Raw genomic sequence first — 13,325 nt, 5'->3', positions numbered from 1 at the left:
TCTGCTGGTGCAGTCACTGTGTACATACATTACATTACTGATCCTGAGTTACATCCTGTATTATACTCCAGAGCTGCCCTCACTATTCTGCTGGTGCAGTCACTGTGTACATACATTACATTACTGATCCTGAGTTACATCCTGTATTATACTCCAGAGCTGCACTCACTATTCTGCTGGTGCAGTCACTGTGTACATACATTACATTACTGATCCTGAGTTACATCTTGTATTATACCCCAGAGCTGCACTCACTATTCTGCTGGAGGAATTGTTGTTACCTGTTCTGACACTGGGCTGCAGTCAGTCCTCTGGCTGTCCTGTGGGTCAGGGGGTCAGTGCTGATGCTCATGTAGGTGGCTTAGATAAACACTATATGGCCGGTAGTAAACATGTTGTGTAGGAATATAACACTATAATACTATGGATTACTCAAGGCCACGGGAGTGTCTCTCCCCATTAGAAGCAGGAGGTGCTTTCTCTCTCTGTCTCTGTGTATTTATGACTCTTCTCCCTGAGAAACAAGTGACTGCACAACTCACAGTACTTGGCTGCCAGACACATTTAGTCACACTACAAGTACCAGCATGCCCTGACAGAGTATCTATCTCTGCAGGCTCTGGGATCCTGACCATCCAGTACCCTTCTGTGCCTACAGACGTTAGCAGGAAAGTCCCAGTGAGAAAGCTAAGCAGAGGGGCCTACTGATGAACTACAAACCCCAGCCATCCCTGCCAGCTGTATCCAGTCTGGAACTTGTATTTCCAGTACACAGCTGTAGAAGAGAGCACACAAAGTGTTAGTGGCCCAGCCTATTCACATGCCACAGGTTTATACTTGCATGGCATCATGTGAATGAACCCAGAAGAAAAAAAAGCACACCAGGGCTTTACATGAGTGCAGCTCAGCCCCGCACCCTCCCCGGAGTGTCACCTGCACCTATCGGGTGTGCGGGGAAAGTGCTGTCATTTCCAGGAGGAGACTCAGAGTTTACACTGAGGAGGAGAAGGGAAAAAAAAAAGTTTTGAAAGTTTATTAAGTAAATAGTAAGTTCTGCAGTGACCACTAGGGGGCCCTCCTCATTCTGCTGCGGGGGCTGCGCTTGGATTCTTCCCCTCTGTTGGAAAATGAATGTGCAGCTCTGCTCTTAATTATTTGTAGTCAAGTTTGCAGGAAGGGGCTGAGCAACCCAAATCCCATAAGAGCCGAGAGCAGGCAGTAACTTTCAGGGGGCTGGAAACAGACTCTGGAATAAAAGTGCAAGAGGACAGGACAGAGCAGAGCCGCAGCTTCTTTATCAGCAGCCTTGTGCAGGAGGTTCGGTGCAGTGTGCAGAGTCCCCCCGGATCTCACCGCAGCCTTGGATTCTACCTCCACATTCACTTTCCAAAAACTTTTCCTAACTTTTTCTTTATGCTCGAACTGGGAATCTGATCTGGACTTTGCTCCCTGGGATTGTCAACAGTGGAGGAAGAGAGCAGCTGCCTGTGCTGTCAGTGACTGAGAGCAAAGCTGGGCAGCCTGGATCTAAAGAGAATTGTCACCAGTTGCTCCACCAGCATGCAGAACTACAAGTATGACAAGGCAATGGTGCCCGAGAGCAGGAATGGGGGCAGCACCACTCTGAACAACAATAATGGCACCGGCAACTGCAAGAAGGTTCTGCTCATCTTCCTGGATCTATTCTGCCTGATAGTCGGTAAGTCCTCACTATGGTTCCCTTTAACCCCTAGGTGCTGAGGGTCTGTCACTGTGTCCCCTGTGGCTTCTAAGGGGTTCACTTCTGTCTGGCATTTACTCCTCTGACATTGGGTTAGGTGCTACTTTCTAACAAGTTACATTACATTTTGCATTATGTTGTGTATTTTCTTATAGCTTGCATTATTCTGTTTACATTGCATCATTTTGTGTTTGCATTTTATGTTGTTTTTGCATTATTTTAGGTTTTAATCTTCTCATATTTTGCATTTTTTTATTTGCATTTTATTGTATTTTTTGCTTTGCTTTAGGTTTGAATTTTCTCATAATTTGCATTATTTTATATTTAGAATTGATATTTTTTTTTATATTTTTCCATTATTTTATATTTGGATTTCATTATGTTTTTGCATTATTTTATATTTGGATTTTATTATATTTTATGTTGTCATTTTATTCTAATTTTTTGCATTATGTTGTGATTGCATTATGCTTCCCTTTTACAGAACAGTCCACAGTTTTTAGAGCAGCCTGGATCCCCTCTGCCCCCTTCTCCCTCTGTTTTAACTTTATACACACTTTATTTTCATTCCAGTTAACATTTTCAGGAAATATTGTGTTAGGAAAAAGTGATGTATAACGTTGTATCCTGTCTGCTACACTTCTGCAAACTTCATATTGCTGGTGCCTGGTGGATGTGTAGTGTTGAGTTTCACTTGTGGTGTAAATGTTCACATAAACAGAAAAAAAAGAAAGTGTGTCATTAATGTATGGAAAGCACCCAAGGAAAGTGAATCCAGTTCCATTTTCTATTTTGAAAGTTCTAGTAAAATTGCAGGGCTCAGTAAATGGATGTGGTGTGAGTAGGTGGCTTTGCACTATAGCAGAACTGCAACTCCCAGCATGCCCTGACCAGAGCTGTATATGGTACTCATTATAGGAGTGCGTGTTTAGATTGCAGCTTTTAGTATATAAACCATCCGGATGAAGTTGCACACACTGCTGTGTGGTCCTGGGGAACGCAGCTGTAGCCCCTATAGGTTGTATATGGGAGCTATTCCCCAGTGAGAGCGCAGCTGGTGCCTGTATGATAGTAGCTGTTATGGCATCGCCAGGCTCTCTGGAGGAATGGGAGAGCTGTCCTGGCAGGACTGGATCAGTCTTATCAGATTTTAGAGAAATCCTTTCAAAATCTTCAAAGAAAACCTTTCTTCTTTGCTCTGAATTCTCCACATTGCATTCTGCAATCACTGCTGTCTGACTTCTCCTCCACTCAGCTGTACAGCACTGAAATGATTTTTCCAAAACCACAATTAGATGCCCCCTCCCCTCCTTCCAGTGTAAATTCTGCAGCTTACTGTGGGCTGTAACTTGATAACTAGGAGTAAGGAGAGGCGCCGGGTCCACAGTAATATACTGCAGCAGATATATGATCATTATATGATCAATGCTACCGGGTCAACTTTCGCCATATGCCGTTCCTTTCAGAGCATCCTCAGTAGTGACTGATGTGCCACTCACCCTAACCATAAGAGCAGCCGCAGGGACTTGTCTCCTCCTAAGGCCATGGCTTGCACATATTGCAGTGACTTGTCTCCAAGGGTCATTGCTTGCACATATTGCAGTGACTTGTCTGCTAGGGTCATTGCTTGCACATATTGCAGTGACTTGTCTGCTAGGGTCATTGCTTGCACATATTGCAGTGACTTGTCTGCTAGGGTCATTGCTTGCACATATTGCAGTGACTTGTCTCCTAGGGTCATGGCTTGCACATATTGCAGTGACTTGTCTCCAAGGGTCATGGCTTGCACATATTGCAGTGACTTGTCTGCTAGGGTCATTGCTTGCACATATTGCAGTGACTTGTCTGCTAGGGTCATTGCTTGCACATATTGCAGTGACTTGTCTCCTACGGTCATGGCTTGCACATATTGCTGTGACTTGTCTCCTAGGGTCATGGTTTGCACATATTGCAGTGTCTTGTCTCCTAGGGTCATGGCTTGCACATATTGCAGTGACTTGTCTCCTACGGTCATGGTTTGCACATATTGCAGTGACTTGTCTGCTAGGGTCATGGCTTGCACATATTGCAGTGACTTGTCTCCTACGGTCATGGCTTGCACATATTGCAGTGACTTGTCTCCTAGGGTCATGGCTTGCACATATTGCAGTGACTTGTCTCCTACGGTCATGGCTTGCACATATTGCAGTGTCTTGTCTCCTAGGGTCATGGCTTGCACATATTGCAGTGTCTTGTCTCCTAGGGTTATGGCTTGCACATATTGCAGTGACTTATCTCCTACGGTCATGGCTTGCACATATTGCAGTGACTTGTCTCCTACGGTCATGGCTTGCACATATTGCAGTGTCTTGTCTCCTAGGGTCATGGCTTGCACATATTGCAGTGTCTTGTCTCCTAGGGTTATGGCTTGCACATATTGCAGTGACTTATCTCCTACGGTTATGGGTTGCACATGTTGCAGTGACTTGTCTCCTAGGGTCTTGGCTTGCACATATTGCAGTGACTTGTCTCCTAGGGTCATGGCTTGCACATATTGCAGGGACTTGTCTCCTAGGGTCTTGGCTTGCACATATTGCAGTGACTTGTCTCCTACGGTTATGGCTTGCACATATTGCAGTGACTTGTCTCCTAGGGTCATGGCTTCCACATATTGCAGTGACTTGTATCCTAGGGTCATGGCCTGGACATATTGCAGTGACTTGTCTCCTAGGGTCATGGCTTTGACATATTGCAGTGACTTGTCTCCTACGGTTATGGCTTGCACATGTTGCAGTGGCTTGTCTCCTACGGTTATGGCTTGGACATATTGCAGTGACTTGTCTCCTACGGTTATGGGTTGCACATGTTGCAGTGACTTGTCTCCTAGGGTCATGGCTTGCACATATTGCAGTGTCTTGTCTCCTAGGGTCATGGCTTGTACATGTTGCAGTGACTTGTCTCCTAGGGTCATGGCTTGCGCATATTGCAGTGACTTGTCTACTAGGGTCATGGCTTGCGCATATTGCAGTGACTTGTCTACTAGGGTCATGGCCTGGACATATTGCAGTGACTTGTCTCCTAGGGTCATGGCTTGCACGTATTGCAGTTACTTGTCTACTAGGGTTATGGCTTGCACATATTGCAGTGACTTGTCTCCTAGTGTCATGGCCTGGACATATTGCAGTGACTTGTCTCCTAGGGTCATGGCTTTGACATATTGCAGTGACTTGTCTACTAGGGTCATGGCTTGCACATATTGCAGTGACTTGTCTCCTAGGGTCATGGCTTACACATATTGCAGTGACTTGTCTACTAGGGTCATGGCTTGCACATATTGCAGTGTCTTGTCTCCTACGGTTATGGCTTGCACATATTGCAGTGACTTGTCTCCTAGGGTCATGGCTTCCACATATTGCAGTGACTTGTATCCTAGGGTCATGGCCTGGACATATTGCAGTGACTTGTCTCCTAGGGTCATGGCTTTGACATATTGCAGTGACTTGTCTCCTACGGTTATGGCTTGCACATATTGCAGTGACTTGTCTCCTAGGGTCATGGCTTCCACATATTGCAGTGACTTGTATCCTAGGGTCATGGCCTGGACATATTGCAGTGACTTGTCTCCTAGGGTCATGGCTTGCACATATTGCAGTGACTTGTCTCCTACGGTTATGGCTTGCACATATTGCAGTGACTTGTCTCCTAGGGTCATGGCTTCCACATATTGCAGTGACTTGTATCCTAGGGTCATGGCCTGGACATATTGCAGTGACTTGTCTCCTAGGGTCATGGCTTTGACATATTGCAGTGACTTGTCTCCTACGGTTATGGCTTGCACATGTTGCAGTGGCTTGTCTCCTACGGTTATGGCTTGGACATATTGCAGTGACTTGTCTCCTACGGTTATGGGTTGCACATGTTGCAGTGACTTGTCTCCTAGGGTCATGGCTTGCACATATTGCAGTGTCTTGTCTCCTAGGGTCATGGCTTGTACATATTGCAGTGACTTGTCTCCTAGGGTCATGGCTTGCGCATATTGCAGTGACTTGTCTCCTAGGGTCATGGCTTGCGCATATTGCAGTGACTTGTCTACTAGGGTCATGGCCTGGACATATTGCAGTGACTTGTCTCCTAGGGTCATGGCTTGCACGTATTGCAGTTACTTGTCTACTAGGGTTATGGCTTGCACATATTGCAGTGACTTGTCTCCTAGGGTCATGGCCTGGACATATTGCAGTGACTTGTCTCCTAGGGTCATGGCTTTGACATATTGCAGTGACTTGTCTACTAGGGTCATGGCTTGCACATATTGCAGTGACTTGTCTACTAGGGTCATGGCTTGCACATATTGCAGTGACTTGTCTCCTAGGGTCATGGCTTGCACATATTGCAGTGACTTGTCTCTACAGCTAAGCTACATGTCAATAATATAGTAAGTTGCCGGTCAATGGTAGATGTTTAATGTTGACTTTAAGGGTCTTTAAAGCTGATCCCAATCCATAAATCATTATATAATTGACATCTGGTTTGCATTGTGTCCCCTGTAACTGAGAATACTTGGGGATTGGATAGCATCAGGTCCTTTAAACGTAGAAAGCGCCTTCCCCCCTGATATACAGGCTATGTTGGCTTGCGTCCATCCAGTATAGTTGAGATCTCATTTTCTCTCTGTCATTGCTGGTGTGAGATGTGTGAATGATTAGGAAGGCTTGTGTTACAAATATTGGTGCGTATTGCAAACCTTTTGCCTTTTGAGGAGCCGTGCTAGGAAGCAGAGACATTAGGACTGAGTCTTGCAATCTTACTCTTGGATCTACCATTGGGTTCATCGGCCGGCTGATAGTAAATACTAGCATCAATGCCCTGTCCTGGTAGATTACAGGCACAGATTCCAGATAAGAGTATCATGAGAGGAGATAAGACTTGGCGGGTTAACTTGACGTTTGCACTGTAAATGTTCCAAATATAGGAGCTAATCCCAAACTGCCCCGGCTAATCTCCCACCGTAATCCTCAGATTATTGCCAGATCCGTTTATGTTGTGGTTTTGTGCTCTGATTTTAGTTATTTAGTATTTTCTACTCTCGGTTTTCTATATTCACGGTGGGCGGAGGGGCTTGTGCTTTGTGATTCTCCTCTGGGATCCATGGTAAAACTTACATTTGAGTGTTGGTTACTATACTCCTGGGAGGACATGTTAGTGTCATAGGATTCACTTTCATGCTGGCAGCTATGAAATACGATGTCTTGATGCTTTTTACAAGGAACAGCTATCGTGTGACACTGTGCAGAAGCTTTCCAAACAAAGCTGAGGTTGACCGATTGGGATCTGGAAGAAGATGTTGACAATCTTGGCACGCGGGGGAGGGGGGGCATTAAGTAAAAGCAATGTGGAAGATGCAATTTAGCTTGTTGGAGTTTTGGGTCCCGACATCAATAGTTCTTTACCCAAGAAGCTACGCATCCACCATCTTCTGTCCCATTTCCTAGAAAGCCACTTTACCCAAACATGTTTTGACGTTTGGAAAGGAACCCAAGTGAAGATGTGAAGAACATACAAACTCAACATAGAGGTTGCCCTTGACCGGATCAGGATTTCACCCCAATTCCAAGAGGGACTTGTATTTACTTCTATGGGGTACTGGGCTCCACCGGTGGGGAACCATTTGTTGACTAGCTGAAAACCTTCCACGTTTCTGGTTGAGACCTTACCACAATATACTGTATCTTGAGTCACGTATCTAAACGCTAAGTCCATAAATCTAGAAGACATTGACTGTCAACTACATGTTTGCTTTGTCAAGGGGGTGGCAAACATTTCATTAGTGACTTCTGGTCCTCCTTATTGCAAAATTCCTCAGAGTGACCCAGGGGGAGTCATTTATCTTGTCTGTGCTGGATTTTTTTTTTTTTTGCATTGTGCCCCTGACTGCTCCAGGACATGGTACACAGATATGGAGTAAAAATAACCATTCAATGTGTGCAGCGTTTACAGTAAACTAATCAGTTTGTCCTGCCTGGATAATTGCTGCTGCCTCCTAATTATTATCATTATACTCAGTTTCTTCTGATGACCTGTCACGCTGGAACGCCTTGACAATAGCTACAATAACGGCTATTCTGCATCATAAAGAACCTGCAAGAACCGAAACAGTAGCTTCATTACCATGTCAAGTTACACTGGTAGCCTTGAAGTATCACCCATGGTGGAGTTTCATCTTGGATCACCAGGGATGTTCTTGACCTTCTCCATTAACATACAAGCCATGGTAAAGCAGCATTCATAAGAATATAGTCCACGCCAGTGATAGGTTTCATTAGTAGGCGATACTTATTGTCTTGATCAGGTTAGAGGTTGCTAGGGCATGCTCGAAGGCATCTCAGATACTTCCCAGGGCTTACCACTCAACATCAACATTCCCCGTCAGCCTGATACGCATTACCTTGAACACAGATGACTGGAAACTGTTGGCAGAATCCACCATCTGGTCATTGTGAGGGGAACTGGGAGGTTATGTAGACTGGTACGGCTGTATACAGTCAGTAGACATAAGCACTTTTGATTGTTTGACCCCTCCAGAACTGCCAAGACGGTTTCTTTTGAGGAACACCACATATTTGAAGCGTCTGTGATTGACAAGAGCAAATAAGTCTTGGGTTTTCTTAAAAAAAGTGCTTGGACTGCTTATATCTAGATACCTGCCTTGATTTGATGAGAGTAGTGGTTATTAGTAGATGTTAGAAGACAACCTAGATAAGAAGCAAGACTTCCACTCAACCCCAATATTCCCTGACAGATTATGATGCATTAACATGGATGAAATTGAGGGCAAATCCCACCATCTGGACATGGAGAGGTGAACGGAAGGTTACGTTGACTGGTACGGCTGTGCACAGTCAATGAAGACCTCACCTTGGTCTCCTTACCTCTTTGAGGGGCACCACGTAGCTGCAGCTGCAGAGCCAACGTTTTCTTAATGAATGATTGACAGGTGCAAACACTTCTGGGCTTTCCGTAAGAAATGTAGTGGTAGGATTTACAAGAAGACTTTCTTCATCCTTCTTTTTTCCATGGTCTTAGATGGTATCATAAGCTTGAAGGTGGTAGGAAAATCCCAAATATTTCACCAATGCCGGACACCAGATTGGAGTAATTTAAGCCGCCCAGTTAATAATATTTACAGAAAAGTTTCTTATTCCTGTCTTGCTACAGTGGAAGAGGTTTCAACACCATCTGGAATAACTTTAGAGAACTTTGAGATGGGGGTTAACCCCTTCATCCACCACGATTGCCTATATAATTTTTTTTCAACCCCCTCGTCCACCTCTCTGTGGCCCCAATAGGGTCAACTAGGGACCTTGCAAATATAATAAACCCCAACACGTCTGTTATGTGGGTACAAACCGAGTGGGAAATGTATATTTTCCTGGAAACTCCCCATGAAACAGCAGGTAACTTGCAATCCTCCCTTTGTGGTTGAGTTTTCGAGAGAAATTTAGTTACATCTGACTTATTTTTTTTCTTAATTAGTCTCTTTTTTTTTTGTTCATGGAAACTAAATCTCCCTATTGGTTTTTTATAGGGGAAGTGGAGGAGGGGGCTTCATGCTCCACAGACAGACCTGACGGGGTCTGGAAACTGGCAGTCCAGTGATATATATGTGTCTGTTAGCATTTTCTTTTCTCCAAAAGGTCTCTGCTCCTTAGGTTTTTGGAAAAATTAAAAAAAAAGTGTGTGTGTGTGTGTGTATATATATATATATATACCGGTATATATATAATCCTTTAACATTGAGGGTCTTTGATCTAAGCCTTGAAAGTAGGACATGCCTAAAATGTCATCTGATTTGTAGCCTTGGAGGTGACCTTGAGCCGGACATTTGATTCCTCTGTAGCAGATCTAGAACGTGCGTACATATAGTTTGGCATACACCTGCTGCTCCCAATCTGCCATCCAGATCCTAATAGCTCAGACATTTCTTTTTTTGTGGAAGGGGGGGATAATCCTAAACCTTCATGATTAATTTTTAAATCCGTGCCCAGATTTCAGTAGATCAATTTACAAATTAAATAAAAATATTTGTATTCCAGCGCCACCTAGTGGCAATTTATTTTGAAAAACCATTTTGGATTTGCATGATTTAATTTTCCCTTCTCATTTACTGATAGCTTCAGGCACTATTTCCTTTATAGGAGCCTTTATGGTTGTAGTGTGAGTCTCAAGTGTCGGAGTGGGCGGCTGTGGTGAACTCAGATTCCTGTAAATGCAGCTTTAAAAAGTTAATGCTAAGTATAGGCCGAGACATAGAGCACTACCTGATTATAAAAATCACTCTGCCGCAATTTATTTAATGCCTTTGGCTACATAAACAAGGAAAGTCGAGTCAAGAAAGGCAAATTTTGGAAGATAAATTTTTTTCTTTTTTTTTACCCTGGGAAAGAATCCCTTTGGGAGTCGTAGTCCTAGTTTGCACCCAATGTTCCCTGGACCGGAGAGAAGAGAAAAGGATGAATCCAGATTATATATTTACTGGAATTTTCAGATTTCAGTGGAAATATTAATATTGCTGTTACCATTCTGACTGTATCTGGGCTTCGAGGTCAGTTACAAATTAACTAAGATATAGCCTGAGAATGGAAACTGGAGGAAAGAGGCGCTGTGCAGGCGTGGGCTGGGGGCAAAGTCTTGTCTGAGCCCATAATCGGCAGTGGCAGGGAGGAAGGGATTCTCTGAAAAATATACCTTCCAAGAATTCCTCAAGTCTCTTCCAAATGACATAGAGCCCAATTCATTAAAACTGGTGTTTATTCTGTGCATATTATGGCATATAGGCCACTGAATTTATCAGACAACACAGGGCTGTGGAGTCGGTAAGCCAAATCACCGACTCTGACGCCTCAATTTCCCTGACTTCCGACTCCGACCCCACAGCACTCGTCACTACTGAGCATGTGCATAAAGTGCAGCACAGATTCATCTCATCTACGACCCCACAGCACTGGTCACTACTGAGCATGTGCATAAAGTGCAGCACAGATTCATCTCATCTACGACCCCACAGCACTGGTCACTACTGAGCATGTGCATAAAGTGCAGCACAGATTCAGCTCATCTACGACTCCACAGCCGTGGTCACTAGTGAGCATGTGCATAAAGTGCACCACAGATTCATCTCATCTACGACTCCACAGCACTGGTCACTACTGAGCATGTGCATAAAGTGCACCACAGATTCATCTCATCTATGACTCCACAGCACTGGTCACTACTGAGCATGTGCATAAAGTGCAGCACAGATTCATCTCCACTATGACCCCACAGCACTGGTCACTACTGAGCGTGTACATAAAGTGCAGCACAGATTCAGCTCATCTACGACTCCACAGCACTGGTCATTACTGAGCATGTGCATAAACTGCAGCACAGATTCATCTCATCTACGACTCCACAGCTGTGGTCACTACTGAGCATGTGTATAAAGTGCAGCACAGATTCATCTCATCTACGACTTCACAGCCGTGGTCACTTCTGAGCATGTGCATAAAGTGCAGCAGATTCATCTCATCTACGACCCAACAGCACTGGTCACTACTGAGCATGTGCATAAAGTGTGGCACAGATTCATCTCATCTACGACTGCACAGCACTGGTCGCTACTGAGCATGTGCATAAAGTGCAGCACAGGTTCATCTCATCTAGGACCCCACAGCACTGGTCACTACTGAGCATGTGCATAAAGTGTGGCACAGATTCATCTCATCTACGACTGCACAGCACTGGTCGCTACTGAGCATGTACGTAAAGGGCAGCACAGATTCATCTCATCTATGTCTCCACAGCCGTGGTCACTACTGAGCATGTACATAAAGTGCAGCACAGATTCATCTCAGCTATGAACCCACAGCACTGGTCACTACTGAGCATGTGCATAAAGTGCAGCACAGATTCATCTCATCTACGACTCCACAGCCGTGGTCACTACTGAGCATGTGCATAAAGTGCAGCACAGATTCAGCTCATCTACGACTCCACAGCACTGGTCACTACTGAGCATGTGCATAAAGTGCAGCACAGATTCATCTCATCTACGACTCCACAGCCGTGGTCACTACTGAGCATGTGTATAAAGTGCAGCACAGATTCATCTCATCTACGACTCCACAGCCGTGGTCACTTCTGAGCATATGCATAAAGTGCAGCAGATTCATCTCACATACGACCCCACAGCACTGGTCACTACTGAGCATGTGCATAAAAAAGTGCAGCACAGATTCATCTCATCTACGACTCCACAGCACTGGTCACTACTGAACATGTGCATAAAGTGCAGCACAGATTCATCTCATCTACGAGTCCACAGCACTGGTCACTACTGAGCATGTGTATAAAGTGCAGCACAGATTCATCTCATCTACGACTCCACAGCACTGGTCACTACTGAACATGTGCATAAAGTGCAGCACAGATTCATCTCATCTACGACTCCACAGCACTGGTCACTACTGAGCATGTGTATAAAGTGCAGCACAGATTCATCTCATCTACGACTCCACAGCACTGGTCACTACTGAACATGTGCATAAAGTGCAGCACAGATTCATCTCATCTACGACTCCACAGCACTGGTCACTACTGAGCATGTGCATAAAGTGCAGCACAGATTCAGCTCATCTACGACTCTACAGCACTGGTCACTACTGAGCATGTGCACAAAGTGCAGCACAGATTCATCTCATCTACGACTCCACAGCACTGGTCACTACTGAGCATGTGCATAAAGTGCAGCACAGATTCATCTCAACTTATAGCCCAGATCAGGAACAGAACAGATATTTATAGGACATTTCAGAACTTTCCCAAATTATTACGAAACATTTACAGCACTGAATTACTGAACCCAATTCATTATGTATTTTAGGAGTCGGAGTCGGTCCATTTTATACCAACTCTGACTCCACAGTCCTGGGGGCATGAGAAATTGACAGATTGCCGTGTGCCCCTCAGCATAGCGGACTGGTTTACAGCTCCCTGCTATTTACATGCTCTTGTCCAGTCCATAAACCTATTCTGAGCTGCCCTTTACTTTTTGCTGCCACAATGTCCTGAAACGGGCACATAATCACTTCTGCAAATCACTGGCTTCAGTGGTGATTACTTTTACCTGTCAGACAGCCCCTTTAGGTTGCGATTACCCTTAATACCCAACAAGTAACCTAACTTTGGTTTTCTCGTTAACCCAACCTTCGATGTACCATAAGTAGAAAAGTTTTCAACAAGTTTCTAAAAGTTTCTATCACTAGATGTACTCACATCCAGCAGTTATATAGACTGATATCTTTATACATTGGTATTTACCAATCATGAAAGTCTTAGGTCTAAAGTCATCGTGGAGCCAAGATTGTCCAAGTCTTGAGTGGAGCAATGTTAGAGAATGGAAAACCTCATCATTCTGGTGGTGGCTCCATCTTTATCACCTGGTTGCAGAAAAGTCTTATCTCTCGGTGTCGACTGTCTGTGTTCATTTTCTGTGACTTCGTTGTCTTGTGTCGCCATCTACCTTTTTAGTGCTGTCCTTCCCGTCAGCTATTTGATTGGGAAATCAAGACGAGCGGAGTGGGGTTCGAGA

The 13,325-nt window shown here is 44.5% G+C and overlaps 1 protein-coding gene across 2 annotated transcripts in view; it reads left to right on the top strand.

Annotated features, from left to right (window-relative positions):
* Positions 1 to 1,154: 1,154 nt before the first annotated feature.
* Positions 1,155 to 13,325, top strand: part of PLPP3 (phospholipid phosphatase 3) — a 58,478-nt gene continuing 46,307 nt past the window's right edge. The window contains exon 1 of one of the 2 annotated variants that reach the window (XM_073544549.1): positions 1,155 to 1,699. In XM_073544549.1, coding sequence (XP_073400650.1) covers positions 1,561 to 1,699 — 139 coding nt within the window. In that variant the 5' untranslated portion in view covers positions 1,155 to 1,560. The remainder of the gene's footprint in view (positions 1,700 to 13,325) is intronic. The other variant, XM_073544548.1, reaches the window with a different exon arrangement.

Source organism: Dendrobates tinctorius, unplaced genomic scaffold (assembly GCF_039654945.1).
Source record: "Dendrobates tinctorius isolate UK_male_01 unplaced genomic scaffold, ASM3965494v1 ptg000138l, whole genome shotgun sequence".
NCBI lineage: Eukaryota > Metazoa > Chordata > Amphibia > Anura > Dendrobatidae > Dendrobates > Dendrobates tinctorius.
This window is presented reverse-complemented; position numbering and strand designations above follow the sequence as displayed.